The sequence below is a fragment of the Anser cygnoides genome, unplaced genomic scaffold (assembly GCF_040182565.1).
Source record: "Anser cygnoides isolate HZ-2024a breed goose unplaced genomic scaffold, Taihu_goose_T2T_genome scaffold_43_1, whole genome shotgun sequence".
Classification (NCBI taxonomy): Eukaryota; Metazoa; Chordata; class Aves; order Anseriformes; family Anatidae; genus Anser; species Anser cygnoides.
This window is the reverse complement of record NW_027103067.1, coordinates 905,215-925,336: the sequence shown is the minus strand read 5'-3', so window position 1 is coordinate 925,336 and position 20,122 is coordinate 905,215. Positions and strand designations below refer to the sequence as shown.

The 20,122-nt window shown below is 67.2% G+C and overlaps 1 protein-coding gene across 1 annotated transcript in view; it reads left to right on the top strand.

Annotated features, from left to right (window-relative positions):
- The first annotated feature begins 285 nt into the window (after nt 1-285).
- Nucleotides 286-20,122, top strand: part of LOC136789272 (pyruvate carboxylase, mitochondrial-like) — a 35,224-nt gene continuing 15,387 nt past the window's right edge. Inside the window, 13 exon segments of the mRNA XM_066989308.1 lie at nt 286-353; nt 355-419; nt 3,672-3,809; nt 3,812-3,855; nt 5,986-6,066; nt 6,069-6,153; nt 7,572-7,717; nt 8,677-8,794; nt 9,951-10,102; nt 12,078-12,196; nt 15,035-15,197; nt 18,570-18,752; nt 19,892-20,036. Coding sequence (XP_066845409.1) covers nt 286-353; nt 355-419; nt 3,672-3,809; nt 3,812-3,855; nt 5,986-6,066; nt 6,069-6,153; nt 7,572-7,717; nt 8,677-8,794; nt 9,951-10,102; nt 12,078-12,196; nt 15,035-15,197; nt 18,570-18,752; nt 19,892-20,036 — 1,507 coding nt within the window.

The following is a 20,122-nucleotide window of genomic DNA, read 5'->3' as shown; positions in this document are numbered from 1 at the left end:
TGGGGCAGGGGTCACTGGGGGAAAGGTGGGCGCCCGGCTCCCTTCTGGGAAGAGGGAGGGGGTTGGGGGGGGGGCGCGACCCCGCCGGCCCATATAGGGCCGGACTCGTTGGGGGCAGGGGCACTGGGGCAAAGGTGGGTGCCTGGCGGCGGGGGATTCTCCGCTGGCTCGTACGGGGTTGTGCTCACCCCCGATCCGTGTGTGTGTGTCCCATTTCCCTGTGTCCCCCCCCCGTTTCCGTGTGTCCCCCCCGTTTCTGTGTGTCTGTCCCCCCACCCCCCCCAGATGTTGCAGCTGTGCGTCCCCCGCGGGGGCCGGGCCCTCCTGGGGGCTTGGCGGCTCCGGTTGATGCGGGGCCCCCGGGGCCGCCCGCTCCGTCAGCTGCCAGCCCATCCGCAAGGTCCTGGTGGCCAACCGGGGTGAGTGGCGTCCCCTGGGGTCCCCCTGTGTCCCCTGGGGTCCCCTTCCATCCCCCGGGGTCCCCCTTATCCCTTGGGTCCCCCTCTTTGTCCCTTCCGTCCCCCTTATGTCCCCTGGGGTCCCCCTGTGTCCCCTGGGGTCCCCTTCCCCCCCCGGGGTCCCCCTTATCCCTTGGGTCCCCTCCTTTGTCCCTTATGTCCCCCTTATGTCCCCTGGGGTCCCCCTGTGTCCCCTGGGGTCCCCTTCCACCCCCTGGGGTCCCCCTTATCCCTTGGGTCCCCCCTTTGTCCCTTATGTCCCCTGGGGTCCCCTTATGTCCCTTGGGTCCCCCCTTTGTCCCTTATGTCCCCCTTGCGTCCCTTGGGTCCCCCCTTTGTTCCTTCCATCCCCCTTATGTCCCCTGGGGTCACCCTGTGTCCCCTGGGGTCCCCCTTCTCCCCCCGAGGTCCCCTTATGTCCCTTGGGTGCCCCCCTTTGTCCCTTCCGTCCCCTTTATGTCCTCCTGGGGTCCCCCTGTGTCCCCTAGGGTCCCCTTCCATCCCCTGGGGTCCCCCATATCCCTTGGGTCCCCCCTTTGTCCCTTATATCCCCCTTATGTCCCCTGGGGTCCCCCCTTTGTCCCTTCCATCCCCCTTATGTCCCCTGGGGTCCCCCTGTGTCCCCTGGGGTCCCCTTCGCCCCCCCGGGGTCCCCCATATCCTTGGGTCCCCCCTTTGTCCCTTATGTCCGTCCCCTGGGGTCCCCTTATGTCCCTTGGGTGCCCCCTTTGTCCCTTATGTCCCCCTTATGTCCTCCTGGGGTCCCCTTCTGTCCCCTGGGGTCCCCCCATGTCCCCTGGGTCCCCCCTTTGCCCCCTTCCATCCCCGCTTTGTCCCTCAGGGTCTTCCCGTGTCCCCTGGGGGTCCCTGTTGTCCCCGTGTCCCCAGGTGGGGGCTTCCCCAGGCTGTCCCCGTGGCCCCAGCCCTAATGGGGTGTCCCCTTCCCGGTGTCCCCAAGTCCCCACGTTGGGCATCCCCAGGTTGTCCCCATCCCCCTGTACCCCCCAGGCGGGGTGTCCCCGTCCCCATGTCCCCATTCCCATGTCCCCAAGCTGTCCCCATCCCAGGCAGGATGTCCCCATCCCCGTGTCCCCATCCCTGGTGGGGTGTCCCCAAGCCCTCCCCATTCCCATGTCCCCATCCCAAGTGGGGTGTCCCCAAGCTGTCCCCATCCCAGGTGGGGTGTCCCCATCCCCACATCCCCATCCCAGACACGGTGTCCCCAAGCCCTCCCCATCCCCATGTCCCCATCCCCGTGCCCCCAAGCTGTCCCCATCCCTGGTGGGGTGTCCCTAAGCCCTCCCTGTGTCCCCAAGCCCTCCCCATCCCCACGTCCCCGTCCCCATGTCCCCAAGCCCTCCCCATCCCCACGTCGCCATCCCCGTGCCCCCAAGCCCACCCCATCCCCATGTCCCCATCCCTGGTGGGGTGCCCCCAAGCCCACCCCATCCCCGTGTCCCCATCCCCATGTCCCCATCCCCATGTCCCCAAGCCCTCCCCGTCCCCATGTCCCCATCCCCGTGCCCCCAAGCCCACCCCATCCCCATGTCCCCATCCCTGGTGGGGTGTCCCCAAGCCCTCCCCATCCCCACGTCCCCATCCCCATGCCCCCAAGCCCTCCCCATCCCTGTGTCCCCGTCCCTGTGCCCCCAAGCCCTCCCCATCCCCGTGTCCCCATCCCTGTGTCCCCGTCCCTGTGTCCCCAAGCCCTCCCCATCCCCATGTCCCCATCCCCACGTCCCCGTCCCCATGCCCCCAAGCCCTCCCCATCCCCGTGTCCCCATCCCCACATCCCCATCGTTGTGTCCCCAAGCCCACCCCATCCCCACGTCCCCGTCCCCATGTCCCCAAGCCCTCCCCATCCCCACGTCGCCATCCCCGTGTCCCCAAGCCCACCCCATCCCCATGTCCCCATCCCTGGTGGGGTGCCCCCAAGCCCACCCCATCCCCGTGTCCCCATCCCTGGTGGGGTGTCCCCAAGCCCTCCCCATCCCCACGTCCCCATCCCCATGCCCCCAAGCCCTCCCCATCCCTGTGTCCCCGTCCCCGTGCCCCCAAGCCCTCCCCATCCCCATGTCCCCATCCCTGTGTCCCCGTCCCTGTGTCCCCAAGCCCTCCCCATCCCCATGTCCCCATCCCCGTCCCCGTCCCCATGCCCCCAAGCCCTCCCCATCCCCGTGTCCCCATCCCCACATCCCCATCGTTGTGTCCCCCAAGCCCACCCCATCCCCACGTCCCCGTCCCCATGTCCCCAAGCCCTCCCCATCCCCACGTCGCCATCCCCGTGTCCCCAAGCCCACCCCCATCCCCATGTCCCCATCCCTGGTGGGGTGCCCCCAAGCCCACCCCATCCCCGTGTCCCCATCCCCATGTCCCCATCCCTGGTGGGGTGTCCCCAAGCCCTCCCCATCCCCACGTCCCCATCCCCATGCCCCCAAGCCCTCCCCATCCCGGTGTCCCCGTCCCTGTGTCCCCAAGCCCTCCCCATCCCCATGTCCCTGTCCCCATGTCCCCAAGCCCTCCCCATCCCCGTGTCCCCATCCCCGTGTCCCCAAGCCCTCCCTGTCCCCATGTCCCTATCCCTGTGCCCCCAAGCCCTCCCCATCCCCGTGTCCCCATCCCCGTGTCCCCATCCCCGTGTCCCCATCCCTGTGCCCCCAAGCCCTCCCCATCCCCATGTCCCCGTCCCCATGTCCCCATCCCCGACACGGTGTCCCCAAGCCCTCCCCATCCCCACGTCCCCATCCCAAGTGGGGTGTCCCCAAGCTGTCCCCATCCCAGGTGGGGTGTCCCCATCCCCACATCCCCATCCCAGACACGGTGTCCCCAAGCCCTCCCCATCCCCATGTCCCCATCCCCGTGCCCCCAAGCTGTCCCCATCCCAGGTGGGGCGTCCCCCTCCCCGTGTCCCCGTCCCCGTGTCCCCATCCCCATGTCCCCATCCCCATGCCCCCAAGCTCTCCCCATCCCCATGTCCCCATCCCCGTGCCCCCAAGCCCTCCCCATCCCTGTGTCCCTGTCCTCGTGTCCCCGTCCCCATGTCCCTGTCCCTGTGTCCCCAAGCCCTCCCCGTCCCCGTGTCCCCGTCCCCATGTCCCCGTCCCTGTGCCCCCAAGCCCTCCCCATCCCCATGTCCCCGTCCCCATGTCCCCATCCCCGTGTCCCCATCCCTGGTGGGGTGCCCCCAAGCCGTCCCCGTGTCCCCCCCCCCAGGCGAGATCGCCATCCGGGTGTTCCGGGCGTGCACGGAGCTGGGGATCCGCACGGTGGCCGTGTACTCGGAGCAGGACACGGGGCAGATGCACCGGCAGAAGGCGGACGAGGCCTACCTGGTGGGCCGCGGCCTGCCCCCGTGCAGGCCTACCTGCACGTCCCCGACATCATCCGCGTGGCCAGGGTGGGCACCGGGCCGGGGGGGCACCTGGGGCCGGGGGGCACCTGGGGTTGGGGGGGGCACCTGGGGCCAGGGGGGTATGGGGTGGGGGGTCCCAAATGGCTGCGTCTCCCTATAGGGGGCATTTGGGTTGGAGAGGGACATTTGGGGTGGGGGGGCACATGGGGCTGGGGGGGGCACCTGGGGTTGGGGGGGGCACCTGGGGCCGGGGGGGGCACATGGGGTGGGGGGAGCACATGGGGACGGGAGGGGACAGGGTGGGGGCTCCCAAGTGGCTGTGTCCCCCTATAGGGGACATTTGGGGCTACGGGAGACATTTGGGGGGGGGGGCACCTGGGATGGGGGGGGTACCTGGGGCCGGGGGGGCACCTGGGGCCGGGGCGGTATGGGGTTGGGGGATCCCAAGTGGCTGCATCCCCTATAGGGGGCATTTGGGGCTAGGGGAGACATTTGGGGGGGGGGGCACCTGGGGGTGGGGGGGGGCACCTGGGGTTTGGGGGGGGCACCTGGGGTTGGGGGGGCACCTGGGGCCAGGGGGGTATGGGGTGGGGGCTCCCAAGTGGCTGCATCCCCTATAGGGGGACGTTTGGGTTGGGGGGGGCACTTGGGATTGGGGGGGACATTTGGGTTGGAGAGGGACATTTGGGATGGGGGGGATGACAGGGCTGGGGGGCACCTGGGGCTGGGGGGGCACCTGGGGCCTGGGGGGTATGGGGTGGGGGTCCCAAGTGGCTGCATCCCCTATAGGGGGACGTTTGGGTTGGGGGGGGCACTTGGGATTGGGGGGACATTTGGGTTGGAGAGGGACATTTGGGATGGGGGGGATGACAGGGCCGGGGGGCACCTGGGGCCAAGGGAGGGGTAACTGGGGCCAGGGGGGTATGGGGTGGGGGGTCCCAAGTGGCTGCATCCCCCTATAGGGGGACATTTGGGTTGGGGGGAACTGGGGGGGCACCTGGGGCTGGGGGGCACCTGGGGCCTGGGGGTTATGGGGTGGGGGGTCCCAAGTGGCTGCATCCCCCTATAGGGGGACGTTTGGGTTGGGGGGGCACTTGGGATTGGGGGGGGAATGACAGGGCTGGGGGGGGGGGCACCTGGGGTGGGGGGGGACAGGGTGGGGGTCCCAAGTGGCTGTGTCCCCCTATAGGGGGACATTTGGGGCTGGGGGGGCTACTTGGGGCTGGGGGGGTATGGGATGGGGGGTCCCAGGTGGCTGGGTCCCTTGGGGGGGGGGAGCAATGGGATCCCTATGGGGGGACATTGGGGTTTGGGGGGACGTTGGGGTTGGGGGGCACATTGGGGTTTGGGGGGGACATTGGGGTTGGGGGGACATTGGGGTTCGGGGGGACGTTGGGGTTGGGGGGGGACGTTGGGGTTGGGGGGGACGTTGGGGTTGGGGGGGACGTTGGGGTTTGGGGGGGACGTTGGGGTTGGGGGGGACGTTGGGGTTGGGGGGGACATTGGGGTTTGGGGGGTGGACGTTGGGGTTCGGGGGGGACATTGGGGTTGGGGGGGACATTGGGGTTTGGGGGGGAAAATGGGGTTGGGGGGGACATTGGGGGTTTGGGGGGGTGGACGTTGGGGTTCGGGGGGGACATTGGGGTTCGGGGGGGGACATTGGGGTTGGGGGGGACATTGGGGTTTGGGGGGGGAAAATGGGGTTGGGGGGGACATTGGGGTTTGGGGGGGTGGACGTTGGGGTTCGGGGGGGACATTGGGGTTCGGGGGGGGCATTGGGGTTGGGGGGGACATTGGGGTTTGGGGGGGGAAAATGGGGTTGGGGGGGACATTGGGGGTTTGGGGGGGTCATTGGGGTTTGGGGGGGGACATTGGGGTTGGTGGGGGACGTTGGGGTTTGGGGGGGACATTTGGGGTTTGGGGGGGACATTGGGGTTGGGGGGGACATTGGGGTTTGGGGGGGGAAAATGGGGTTTGGGGGGGGAAAATGGGGTTGGGGGGGACGTTGGGATTGGGGGGGGACGTTGGGGGTTTGGGGGGGACATTGGGGTTGGGGGGGACATTGGGGGTTTGGGGGGGTGGACATTGGGGGTTGGGGGGGGACATTGGGGTTGGTGGGGGACACTGGGGGTTCGGGGGGGGTCTGACGCCGTGTCCCCCCCCCCCCCCCCCCAGGAGAACGGGGTGGACGCCATCCACCCCGGCTACGGGTTCCTGTCGGAGCGCGCCGACTTCGCCCAGGCCTGTGTGGACGCGGGGGGGTGCGCTTCGTGGGGCCCCCCCCGGACGTGGTCCGCAAGATGGGCGACAAAGTGGAGGCGAGGGGCATCGCCGTCGCCGCCGGTGGGGGCCCGGGGGGGGGGCCGGGGGGGTTATGGGGTTATGGGGGGGGGAGAATGGGGGGGTTATGGGGTTACGGGACGGGGCATGGGGGTTTATGGGGTTATGGGGGGGCGCTACGTGGGGTTATGGGGGGGCATGGGGGGGTTATGGGGTGGTTGGGGGGGGAGAATGGGGGGTTATGGGGGGGAGAATGGAGGGTGATGGGGTTATGGGGGGGGGTTATGGGGTTATGGGGGGGCTGCATGGGGTTGCGGGGTGGGGCATGGGGGTTTATGGAGGTTATGGGGTTATGGGGGGGGGAGAATGGGGGGTTATGGGGTTATGGGGGGGGCGTGGGGGTTATGGGGGGGGCTGCATGGGGTTACGGGGTGTGGCATGGGGGTTATGGGGTTATGGGGGGGGGTCGTGGGGGTTATGGGGGGGGCTGCATGGGGTTATGGGGGGGGGCATGGGGGTTTATGGTGTTATGGGGGGGCCTGGGGGGGCTATGGGGTGGTTGGGGGGGGCTTGGGGGGTTATTGGGGGGGGGAGAATTGGGGGTTATGGGGTTACGGGGCGGGGCATGGGGGTTTTTGGGGGTTTATGGGGTTATGGGGGGGCGCTATGTGGGGTTATGGGGGGGCCTGGGGGGGTTATGGGGTGTTTGGGGGGGGCTTGGGGGGTTATGGGGGGGGGAGAATTGGGGGTTATGGGGTTACAGGGTGGGGCATGGGGGTTTATGGGGTTATGGGGGGGCGCTACGTGGGGTTATGGGGGGTCTGGGGGGGTTATGGGGTGGTTATGGGGTTATGGGAGGGGCTGTGGGGGCTTATGGGGTGGTTACGGGGTTCTTTAGGGCTTGGGGGGGGTTATGAGGAGGATGGGAAGGACTCGGGGGGGGGAAAGGGGGGTTTGGGGGGAGATTATGGGGGTCCTGAGGTGGTTATGGGGAGAGTTATGGGGTCGGGGGGGGGGGCTTGGGGGGTTAAGGGTGTTATGGGGGGGGTTGAGGGGGTTGGGGGGGGGTTAAGGGTGTTATGGGGGGGGTTATGGGGGGGTTAAAGGGTTATGGGGGGGTTAAAGGGTTATGGGGGGGGGTAAGGGGGTTATGGGGGGGTTATGGGGGGGTAAGGGGGTTATGGGGGGGTTATGGGGGGGGTAAGGGGGTTATGGGGGGGTTATGGGGGGGTTATGGGGGGATTAAAGGGTTATGGGGGGGTAAGGGGGTTATGGGGGGTTAAGGGGGTTATGGGGGGGTTATGGGGGGGGTATGGGGGGGGTTATGGGGGGGGGTAAGGGGGGCTGCAAGGACATGGGAAGGGTTTGGAGCTATTGGAGGGGTTTGGGGGGGCTGGGGGGGGGGTGGGGGGGGGGGATTTTTAGGGGGGGGGGGACACAGACCGTGTCCCGTCGCGGCCGCGCTGACCGGGGGCACCCAGGGGTGCCGGTGGTCCCGGGGACGGCGGCGCCGGTGGCGGATCTGGCCGAGGCTCGGGACTTCGCCCTCCGGGTGGGCTTCCCCGTCATCTTCAAGGCCGCCCACGGCGGGGGGGGGCGCGGCATGCGCGTCGTCCGCGCCCCTGAGGTACCCCCCCCCACCCATAACCCCCCCCCCCACCCCATGGGGACACCTCCGGGACCCCCCCCCCCCCCCTCCTGTGGTCCTGGTGTAGGGAGGGGATTCGGGGGGGTGGGGGGGGGGGGGGGGGGCATGAAGTCCTTGGGGGGGGGGGGGCACCCAAGTGGGTGGGGGGCACCCAGGTGGCTGGGGGGGGGCCTTAATGGGGGGGGCAACCAGGTGGCTGGGGAGGGGGACACCTTGATGGGGGGGGACCTTAATGGGGGGGGACCTTAATGGGGGGGGCACCCAGGTGGCTGGGGGGGGGGGGGGGGGGGGGGGGCACCAGATGTCCAGGAGGGACCTGAGTGGGTGGGTGGGGGGCACCCAGGTGGCTGGGGGGGTGTCTGGGGGGGGGGCCTGGTTGGGGGGGGGGGGGGCTCCCAGGTGGCCCCAAACCTTGGGGGGGGGGGGGGGGGGCACCCAGGGGTGACACCCAAGGTGGGGGGCACCCAAATATCCAGGTGGCACCCAAGTGTCTGGGGGGGGGGCACCCAGGTATCCAGGAGGGACCCAGGTGGGTGGGGGGGCACCCAGGTGGCCCCAAACCTTGGGGGGGGGGGCACCCAGGGGTGACACCTGGGGGGGGGGCACCCAAATATCCAGGGGGGGGGGCACCCAAGTGTCTGGGGGGGGGCACCCAAGTGTCCAGGAGGGACCCAGGTGTGTGTGGGGGGGGCGGCACCCAGGTGGCCCCAAACCTTAGAGGGGGGGCACCCAGGGGTGACACCCAAGGGGGGGGGCACCCAAATATCCAGGGGGGCACCCAAGTGTCAGGGGGGGGGCACCCGAGTGTCCAGGGGGGCACCCGGTTGGTTGGTGGCTGGGGGCACCGAAGCACCCCGGGGTGGGGAGGGGATTTTGGGGGGGGCGCCCCCCCCCCACCCTCGGCGGGGGGGGGCACCCATGGGTGCCGTTGGGCGCAGGAGCTGGAGGAGAGCTTCACCCGCGCCTCGTCGGAAGCCCTGGCGGCCTTCGGGGACGGGGCGCTCTTCGTGGAGAAGCTGATCGAGCGCCCCCGCCACATCGAGGTCCAGATCCTGGGTACGGGGGGGGGGGGGGCACGGGGGGGGGCACGGGACCCTCAGCCCTCGGTGCTGAGCCCCCTGGGTGCTGGGGGGGGGGCAAAAAAGTCTGGGGTGGGGGGGCACAGGGGCAAGGGTGGGGGGCTTGGGGGGGTTATGGGGGGCTTGGGGGGGGGCTTGGGGGGTTATGGGGTTATGGGGGGGGCCTGGGGGGGTTATGGGGGGGCCATGGGGGTTTATGAGGGGGTTATGGGGGGGGCCATGGGGGTTTTTTGGGTTGGGGGGGGCACAGGACCCTCACCCTCGGTGCTGAGCCCCCTGGGTGCTCGGGGGGGCGGGGGGGGGGGGCGAAAAGTCCGGGGTGGGGGGGCGCAGGGGCAAGGGTGGGGGGCCTGGGGGGTTATGGGGGGGGGGGGGGGGGCCTGGGGGGGTTATGGGGTGGTTGGGGGGGGGCTTGGGGGGTTATGGGGGGGGTCTGGGGGGTTATGGGGTGATTGGGGGGGACCTGGGGGGGTTATGGGGGGGTTGGGGGGGGCTTGGGGGGTTATGGGGGGGTTATGGGGGGGCTGGGTGGGGTTATGGGGTGCATGGGACCCCTCATCCCTCGGTGCTGACCCCCTGCGTGTAGGGGGGGGTCCGGGGGGGGGCACGGGACCCTCAGCCCTCAGTGCTGAGCCCCCTGGGTGCTGGGGGGGGCGGGGGGGGGGGGCGAAAAGTCTGGGGGGGGGGGGGGGCGCAGGGGCAAGGGTGGGGGGGCCTGGGGGTTATGGGGGGGGGCTGGGGGGTTATGGGGGGGGCCTGGGGGGGTTATGGGGTGGTTGGGGGGGGGGCTGGGGGGTTATGGGGGGGGTTGGGGGGGGGCATGGGGGTTTATGGGGTTGGGGGGGGGGCACAGGGGGTGGGGTTGTGAGGTGGGGAGGGGCCATGGGGGGGTTATGGGGGGGCTATGGGGGGGGGGCCATGGGGGTTTACGGGGGGGCTGTGGGGGGGGGCCATGGGGGCTTTACGGGGCGCGTGGGCCCCCTCCTCCCTCGGTGCTGACCCCCTGGGTACTGGGGGGGGGGGCCGAAACAGTCCAGCTTGGGGTGGTGGGGGGGTGTTACGGGGACCGGTTCCTGGATGCTGACCGCCCCCCCCCCCCCCCCCCAATTTTTTTTATTTGCCCCCCCCCCCAGGGGACCAGCACGGGAACGTGGTGCACCTCTACGAGCGCGACTGCTCCATCCAGCGCCGCCACCAGAAGGTCGTCGAGATCGCCCCCGCCGCCCGCCTCGCCCCCCAGCTCCGCGCCCGCCTGGCCGACGACGCCGTCCGCATCGCCCGGCAGGTCCGGGGGGGGGGCCCGGGGGGGGCCAGGGGGCTGGGGGGGTCCAGGGTCCGGGGAATTGGGGGGGGGCTGCGGCCATCCCACTGATAGAGAGGGGTTGGTCGAGGATGCTGTCTGCGTTGCTGGGGGGGTCTGGGGGGGTTTGGGGGGTCTGGGGGGGTCCTGGGGGGGGGTTAGGGGTCTGGGGGGGTCCGGGGGGGGGGGGCTGAGGGGGTCTGGGGGGGGGTCCAGGGGGTTGGGGGGGTCTGGGGGGGTCCAGGGATGCAGGGGGGGCTGCGTCCATCCCACCGGTAGAGAGGGGTTGGTCGAGGATGCTGTCTGTGTTGCTGGGGGGTCCTGGGGGGGTTTGGGGGGTCTGGGGGGGTCCTGGGGGGGGGTTAGGGGGCTGGGGGGGTCAGGGGGGGGGTGTTGGGGGTCGGGGGGGGGGCAGGGGGCTGGGGGGGGCCGGGGGGGGCCAGGGGTTTGGGGGGATTAGGGGGGCTGCGGCCATCCCACCGGTAGAGAGGGGTTGGTCGAGGATGCTGTCTGTGTTGCCTGGGGGGTCCTGGGGGGGGCTGGGGGGGGGGGGCTGAGGGGGTCCGGGGGGGTTGGGGAGGTCGGGGGGGGGTCTGGGGGGTTTGGGGGGTTGGGGGGGTCCGGGGGGACTAGGGGGGGCTGCGGCCATCCCACCGGTAGAGAGGGGTTGGTCGAGGATGCTGTCTGCGTTGCCTGGGGGGTCTGGGGGGGCTTTGGGGGTCTGGGGGGGTCCGGGGGGGGTCCGGGGGGGGGGTTTGGGGGTCCGGGGGGGTCCAGGGGGTTGGGGGGGGTCCAGGGGGTCGGGGAATTAAGGGGGGGCTGTGGCCATCCCACCGGTAGAGAGGGGTTGGTCGAGGACGCTGTCTGTGTCGCCTGGGGGGTCCTGGGGGGGTTTGGGGGGCTCTGGGGGGGTCTGAGGGGGTCCGGGGGGGTTGGGGAGGTCGGGGGGGGTCTGGGGGGGTTTGGGGGGTTGGGGGGGTCTGGGGGGGTCCAGGGGTCCGGGGGGATTAGGGGGGGCTGCGTCCATCCCACCCATAGAGAGGGGTTGAGGGGTTCGGGGGTTTGGAATTGGGGGTCCTGGGGGGGTTTGGGGGGGAAGGGGTCGGAAGTGGGGGTCTTGGGGGTTTTTTTTTTGGGGGGGGGGATTTGGGATTTGGGGGGGAGGTAGGAGTTGAGGGGGGATTCGGGGATGGGGGGGGATGTAGGATTTGGGGGGGGATTTGGGATTTGGGGGGGAGGTAGGAGTTGAGGGGGGGATTCGGGGATGGGGGGGGATGTGGGATTTGGGGGGGGATTCAGAATTTGGGGAAGAATTCGGGATTTGGGGGGGGTGTAGGATTTCGGGGGGGGTTTAGGATTTGGGGGGGGGGATTCAGGAATCGGGGTGCTCCGTGGGACCCTGGCACTGGGGGAGACCCCAGTGGGGGGGGTCCCTGGGGTTTTGGGATCCTGGGTGGTTTGGGGGGGGGGTCCTTGGGGTTTTGGGATCCTGGGTGGTTTGGGGGGGGGTCCTTGGGGTTTTGGGATCCTGGGTGGTTTGGGGGGGGGTCCTTGGGGTTTTGGGATCCTGGGTGGTTTGGGGGGGGGGGTCCCTGGGGTTTTGGGATCCTGGGTGGTTTGGGGGGGGGTCCTTGGGGTTTTGGGATCCTGGGTGGTTTGGGGGGGGGTCCTTGGGGTTTTGGGATCCTGGGTGGTTTGGGGGGGGGTCCTTGGGGTTTTGGGATCCTGGGTGGTTTGGGGGGGGGGTCCTTGGGGTTTTGGGATCCTGGGTGGTTTGGGGGGGGGTCCTTGGGGTTTTGGGATCCTGGGTGGTTTGGGGGGGGGTCCTTGGGGTTTTGGGATCCTGGGTGGTTTGGGGGGGGGGTTCTCCCGGGGATGGGGGAGGATGGGATCGACCTGTGGGATTTTTTTTTTTGGGGGGGGGGGGGGGGGTCCCCAAGTCGCTTATGGGGTCGCGCAGGTGGGCTACGAGAACGCGGGGACGGTGGAGTTCCTGGTGGACCGGGCTGGGGGGCACTACTTCATCGAGGTCAACTCGCGGCTGCAGGTGGAGCACACGGTGACCGAGGAGATCACGGGGTGAGCGCGGGGGGGGGCACCGGGGGGGGGCACCGGGGGGCGGGGGTCCCCAGGGAGGGGCGGGGTGGGGTCGGGGAGCACGGGGGGTTGGGGTTTTTGGGGGGGATGGGGGGATAAAAGGGGGGAAATGGGGTCTTTGGGGGGGGGGGTTGGGGGGGCGCGTGGATTTTGGGGGCTATGGGGGGGGTTGGGGGGGCACCCAGGTTTTGGGGTCTCCAGGAGGGTGGGGGTTTTAGGGGGGGCACCCAGATTTTGGGGTCTTCAGGGGGGAGCGGGGTGGGGTCGGGGAGCACGGGGGGTTGGGGTTTTTGGGGGGTATGGGGGGGATATGGGGGGGAAATGGGGTCTTTGGGGTGGGGGGGGTTGGAGGGGGGGGAAGGGTTTGGGGGCTATGGGGGGGGTTGGGGGGGGCACCCAGGTTTTGGGGTCTTTAAGGGGGAGAGGGTGGGGTTGGGGAGCACAGGGGGTTGGGGTTTTTTGGGGGGTATGGGGGGGATAAGGGGGGGAAATGGGGTCTTTGGGGGGGGTTTGGGGGGGTGTTGGGGGGGGAAGGGTTTTGGGGGCTATGGGGGGGTTGGGGGGGTCACCCAGGTTTTGGGGTCTTTAAGGGGGAGAGGGTGGGGTTGGGGAGCACAGGGGGTTGGGGTTTTTTGGGGGGTATGGGGGGGATAAGGGGGGGAAATGGGGTCTTTGGGAGGTGTGGGGGGGGGTTGGGGGGGGGCGCACGGGTTTTGGGGGCTGTGGGGGGGTTGGGGGGGGCACCCAGATTTTGGGGTCCCCAGGGAGGGGCGGGGTGGGGTTGGGGAGCACGGGGGGTTGGGGTTTTTGGGGGGTATGGGGGGGATAAGGGGGGGAAATGGGGTCTTTGGGAGGTGGGGGGGGTTGGGGGGGCGCACAGGTGTTGGGGGTTTTGGGGGGGGCACCCAGATTTTGGGGTCTTTAAGGGGGAGAGGGTGGGGTTGGGGAGCACGGGGGGTTGGGGTTTTTGGGGGGGTATGGGGGGGATAAAAGGGGGAAATGGGGTCTTTGGGGGGGGGTTGGGGGGGTGTTGGGGGGGGAAAGAGTTTTGGGGGCTTTGGGGGGGTTTAGGGGGGGGCACCCAGATTTTGGGGTCTTCAGGGGGGAGCGGGGTGGGGTCGGGGAGCACGGGGGGTTGGGGTTTTTTGGGGGGTACGGGGGGGATATGGGGGGGAAATGGGGTCTTTGGGGTGGGGGGGGGTTGGAGGGGGGGGAAGGGTTTGGGGGGCTATGGGGGGGGTTGGGGGGGGGCACCCAGATTTTGGGGTGTCTGAGAGGATGGGGGTTTTTAGGGGGGGCACCCAGATTTTGGGGTCCCCAGGGAGGGGCGGGGTGGGGTCGGGGAGCACGGGGGGTTGGGGTTTTTGGGGGGGATGGGGGGATAAAAGGGGGAAATGGGGTCTTTGGGGGGGGGGTTGGGGGGGGCGCATGGGTTTTGGGGGCTTTGGGGGGGTTGGGGGGGGGCACCCAGATTTTGGGGTCTTCAGGGGGGAGCGGGGTGGGGTCGGGGAGCACGGGGGGTTGGGGTTTTTGGGGGGGTATGGGGGGGATAAGGGGGGGAAATGGGGTCTTTGGGAGGTGTGGGGGGTTGGGGGGGGGAAGGGTTTTGGGGGCTATGGGGGGGGTTGGGGGGGGGCACCCAGATTTTGGGGTCTTTAAGGGGGAGAGGGTGGGGTTGGGGAGCACGGGGGGGTGGGGTTTTGGGGGGTATGGGGGGGATAAGGGGGGAAATGGGGTCTTTGGGGGGGGGGTTGGGGGGGGGTTGGGGGGGAAGGGTTTGGGGGGCTATGGGGGGGGTTGGGGGGGCACCCAGGTTTTGGGGTCTTTAAGGGGGAGAGGGTGGGGTTGGGGAGCACGGGGGGTTGGGGGTTTTTTTGGGGTATGGGGGGATAAAAGGGGGGGAAATGGGGTCTTTGGGAGGTGGGGGGGGTTGGGGGGGCGCACGGGTTTTGGGGGCTATGGTGGGGTTTAGCGGGGCACCCAGGTTTTGGGGTCTTCAGGAGGGTGGGGGGTTTAGGGGGGGCACCCAGATTTTGGGGTCTTCAAGGGGGAGCGGGGTGGGGTCAGGGAGCACGGGGGGTTGGGGTTTTGGGGGGTATGGGGGGGATAAAAGGGGGGAATGGGGTCTTTGGGAGGTGTGGGGGGGGGTTGGAGGGGGGGGGAAGGGTTTGGGGGGCTATGGGGGGGGTTGGGGGGGGCACCCAGATTTTGGGGTCTTTAGGGGGGAGCAGGGTGGGGTCGGGGAGCACGGGGGGTTGGGGTTTTTTGGGGGGTATGGGGGGGATATGGGGGGGAAATGGGGTCTTTGGGTGGTGTGGGGGGGGTTTGGGGGGGGCGCACGGGTTTTGGGGGCTTTGGGGGGGTTGGGGGGGGCACCCAGATTTTGGGGTCTTTAAGGGGGAGGGGGGGGGTTGGGGAGCACGGGGGGTTGGGGTTTTTGGGGGGGTATGGGGGGATAAAGGGGGGAAATGGGGTCTTTGGGGTGGGGGGGGTTGGGGGGGGCGCACAGGTTTGGGGCGCTGGGGGGGGCACCCAGATTTTGGGGTCTCCAGGAGGATGGGGGATTTAAGGGGAATTTAAGGGCCCCCCCTCACCTGTGACCCCCCCCCCCGACCCCTTTATACTGGGGTCCCCACAATTATGGGGGGGGGCAGGTCAGGGAGCGCAGAGAGGGGGTCCCCAGGACGCTTTTGGGGTTCCCATGAGGGTCGCAGGCGCTCCCCGCCCCGGCTGTCCGGGGCCATATAGGGTCGGGGGGGTGGGTTCACGCGACGTGCCCCCCCCCCCCCCCCCCCGTGTGCCCCCCCCCCCCCCCCGCAGGGTGGACCTGGTGCAGGCTCAGCTGCTGGTGGCGGCCGGGCGCTCGCTGCCCGAGCTGGGGCTGCGGCAGGAGAGCGTGCGGGTGCACGGCTGCGCCATCCAGTGCCGCGTCACCACCGAGGACCCCGCCCGCGCCTTCCAGCCCGACACCGGCCGCATCGAGGTACCCTCTGGGACCCTATATGGGGCCCTATGGGGTCCTATGGGACCCTCTGTGGGACCCTAATCCTATGGGATACTATGGGACCCTATATGGGACCCTATGTGGGACCCTAATCCTATGGGGTCCTATGGGATCCTATATGGGACCCTACGGGGATCCTATATGGGATCCTATATGGGACCCTATATGGGATCCTATGGGACCCTATGGGACTGTATATGGGACCCTATGGGACCCTCTATGGGACCCTATGGGACCCTATGGGGTCCTATGGGGTCCTATGGGACCCTATATGGGACCCTAATCCTATGGGATACTATGGGACCCTATGTGGGACCCTAATCCTATGGGATACTATGGGACCCTATATGGGACCATATGGGACCCTATGGACCCTATGGGATCCTATATGGGACCCTACGGGATCCTATGGGACCCTATGGGACTGTATATGGGACCCTCTATGGGACCCTATGGGATCCTATATGGGATCCTATGGGACCATATATGGGACCCTATATGGGATCCTATGGGGTCCTATGGGATCCTAATCCTATGGGACCCTATATGGGACCCTATATGGGACCCTCTATGGGATCCTAGGGGATCCTAGGGGACCCTCTATGGGATTCTATGGGACCCTATGGGACCCTATATGGGACCCTAATCCTATGGGATACTATGAGACCCTATATGGGACCCTATATGGGACCCTAATCCGATGGGATACTATGGGACCCTATATGGGACCCTATGGGACCCTATGGGATCCTATATGGGACCCTACGGGATCCTATGGGACCCTCTATGGGACCCTATGGGATCCTAGGGGACCCTATATGGGATCCTAGGGGACCCTAGGGGATCCTAGGGGACCCTATATGGGACCCTAATCCTATGGGATACTATGGGACCCTATATGGGACCTATGGGACCCTATGGGACCCTATATGGGACCCTATATGGGACCCTATGGGACCCTCTATGGGATCCCCCTATATGGGACCCTATGGGATCCTATGGACCCCCTATATGGGATCCTATGGGACCCTATATGGGACCTATATGGGACCCTAATATGGGACCCTATATGGGACCCTATGGGATCCTATGGGACCCTATATGGGACCCTATATGGGACCCTATATGGGACCCCTATGGGACCCTATATGGGACCCTATGGGACCCTATATGAGACCCTATGGGATCCTATGGGACCCTATCCTATGGGACCCTCTATGGGACCCTATATGGGATCCTATGGGACCCCTATATGACCCTATATGGGGACCCTATATGGGACCCTCCTATATGGGACCCTCTATGGGATCCTATGGGACCCTAGGGGACCCTATATGGGACCCTATGGGACCCTATGGGATCCCTATATGGGACCCTATGGGACCCTATGGGATCCTATGGGACCCTATATGGGACCCTATGGGACCTTATAGGGGCGTTCGGGGCCCTATAGGGGCTTATAGCCGCGTGGGAAGGGGGGGGGGAGAGCACGGGGGAGGATGCGGGTGAGAGCACAAAAAGCTATAGGGGAACTGCAGGACCACCTATACAGTCATGTAAAGGACGCCACTATATATGCAAACCCCTGTATCACACGTATAATGAACGTAGGTGCATGTACAGAACCAGTTAGGGCCCCCTAAAAGCCATAGGGGCGCAGGCGAGGCTGTGAAGGGGCCCTATAGGAGCCATAGGGGCGTGTGCGAGCAATGTAGGGTCCATACACAAACTCCAGAGATACACCTAAGGTCCTATAGGTGCTGTGTAAGAGCGTTACAGGGTCCATACGCGAGCCACAAGGGCGCATTTGAGGTTCTATAGGTGCTGTGGAGATGTGTATGAAGCCGTATAGGTGCCGTAGTTGGAAGTGTAGGTCCTTGGAGGAGTGTGGGTGCTTGTATAAGGCTGAACAGGGACCATATAGAATCATAACCGTATGTGTAAGGGCACATAAAGCCGTATAGGCATGATGTAGAGCCATATAAAGCCAAATAGAGATATTTAGAAAATGTATAATGGTTGTAGATACCACACAAGACTATATAGGGCCCTATAGAGGACCGTATAAGACCTATAGGTGCTCCTAAGAGGCCTTATAGGGCCCTACAGAGGCCATGTGGGACAGTATAGGCTTAACAGGTGCTTTTGGAGGGTGTGCGGGGGACACCTACGGGCTGTATGGGGCTGTGTAGGGTCTAGGGGCACCTATATGAGGCTACAGGGGGGCTGTATGGGACCGTATAGAGGTATAAGCGCTTCCACCAGGCTTGTAGGGTAACACAGGGGTGACGGGGTCTGCAGGTGCCCATGAAAATCCACGAGGGTGCCCTTTGGGGCTATATAGGGTCTAGGGGCACCCATATGAGGCTATAGGGGGGCTGTGTGGGACCATATAGAGGCTATAAGCGCTTCCACCAGGCTTTTCAGGGTGGCACAGGGGCGACATGGTCTGCAGGTACCATGAAAATCCACGAGGGTGCCCTTTGGGGCTATATAGGGTCTAGGGGCACCTATATGAGGCTATAGGGGGGCTGTGTGGGACCATATAGAGGCTATAAGTGCCTCCACCAGGCTTTTTAGGGTGGCGTAGGGGTGACACAGGGTCTGCAGGTACCCGTGCAAATCCACGAGGACACCCTTTGGGGCCATATAGGGTCTAGGGGCACCTATATGAGGCTATAGGGGGGCTGTATGGCACCGTATAGGGGCTATAAGTGCCTCCACCAGGCTTTTTAGGGTGGCGTAGGGGTGACGCACGGTCTGCAGGTGCCCGTGCAAATCCATGAGGGCACTCTTTGGGGCTACATAGGGTCTAGCGGCACCTATATGAGGCTATAGGGGGGCGGTATGGCATCGTATAGGGGCTATAAGTGCCTCCACCAGGCTTTTTAGGGTGGCACAGGGGTGACGCAGGGTCTGCAGGTGCCCGTGAAAATCCACGAGGGCGCCCTTTGGGGCTACATAGGGTCTAGGGGCACCCATATGAGGCTATAGGGGGGCTGTATGGCACCCTATAGAGGCTATAAGTGCCTCCACCAGGCTTTATAGGGTGGCGTAGGGGTGACGCACGGTCTGCAGGTGCCCGTGAAAATCCACGAGGGCGCCCTTTGGGGCTACATAGGGTCTAGGGGCTCTTATATGAGGCTATAGGGGGGCTGTATGGGACCGTATAGAGGCTATAAGTGCCTCCACCAGGCTTTTTAGGGTGGCGTAGGGGTGACGCAGGGTCTGCAGGTGCCCATGCAAATCCACGAGGGCGCCCTTTGGGGGCCATACGGAGCCGTAGGGGCGCCGTATGGAATCCGTAGGGGCGCCGTATGGAATCCATAGGGGACCCTATACGTTCCGCAGGTGTTCCGGAGCGGCGAGGGGATGGGGATCCGCCTGGACGGGGCCTCGGCGTTCCAGGGCGCCCTGATCTCGCCCCACTACGACTCGCTGCTGGTCAAGGTGGTGGCGCACGGCCCCGACCAGCCCGCCGCCGCCGCCAAGATGAGGAGGGCGCTGGCCGAGTTCCGCATCCGCGGCGTCAAGGTGGGGGGGGGGGGGGGGGGTGGTGAGCATGGGGGGGGGGGTCCTGGTGCGACGCACGATGAGGTGGGGTGGGCCTGGGGGGGTCCCGGTGCGATGCACGGTGGTGTTGGGGGGTCATGGTGCAATGCAGGATGAGGTGGGGGGGGGATCCTGGTGGGATGCACGGGGGGCAGGGGGGGACTCTGGGAGGGGTGGGGGGGTCCTGGTGCAATGCACGATGGAGTGGGGGGGTCCTGGTGCAATGCACAATGGGGTGGGGGGGCTTTGCGAGGGGGGGGCTCTCATGCAATGCACAGGGGAGCTGGGGGGGCTCTCGTGCAATGCACGGGGGAGCTGGGGGGGCTCTCGTGCAGTGGACAGGGGAACTGAGGGTCCTCGTGCAATGCCCAGGGGAGCTGGGGGGGTCCTCGTGCAATGCCCAGGGGAGCTGGGGGGGCTCTTGTGCAACGCCCAAGGGAGCTGGGGGTCCTTGTGCAATACACGGGGGAACTGGGGGGGCTCTCGTGCAATGCACAGGGGAACCGGGGGAGCTCTCGTGCAATGCACAGGGGAGCTGGGGGTCCTCATGCAATGCACAGGTGAACTGGGGGTCCTCGTGCAATGCACGGGGGAACTGGGGGTCCTTGTGCAATACACAGGGGAACTGGGGGTGGGTCTCGTGCAACGCACAGGGGAGCTGGGGGTCCTCGTGCAATGCACAGGTGAACCGGGGGGGCTCTCGTGCAATGCCCAGGGGAGCTGGGGGTCCTCGTGCAATGCATGGGGGAACTGGGGGGGCTCTCGTGCAATGTGTGATGGGGCTGGGGGGGCTCTCGTGCAATGCACGGGGGAGCTGGGGGGGCTCTCGTGCAATGCACGGGGGAGCTGGGGGTCCTCGTGCAATGCACGGGGGAACTGGAGGGGCTCTCGTGCAATGCACAGGGGAGCTGGGGGCTCTCGTGCAATGCATGGGGGAACCGGGGGGGGGAACTCTCGTGCAATGCACAGGGGAGCTGGGGGGGCTCTCGTGCAACGCACAGGGGAGCTGGGGGAGCTGCTCAGCACCCCGTGCGTTGCACAAGGGGGGGGTGGGGGGTGTTGCTCGGCCCGTGGTGCGTTGCACGAGGGTCCGCTCACGCCGGCGGCGCCGTCTCTGGCAGACGAACATCCCGTTCCTGCAGAACGTCCTGGCGCACCCCCAGTTCCTGGGCGGCGCCGTCGACACCCAGTTCATCGACGAGAACCCCGAGCTCTTCCACCTGCAGCCCAGCCAGAACCGGGCCCAGAAATTGCTCCACTACCTGGGTGGGGGTCCCGGGGGGGGGGGGTCCGGGGGGGGTCCTGAGGGGGTCTGGGGAGGATCTGGGGGGGCCCGAGGGGGTTTGGGGGGG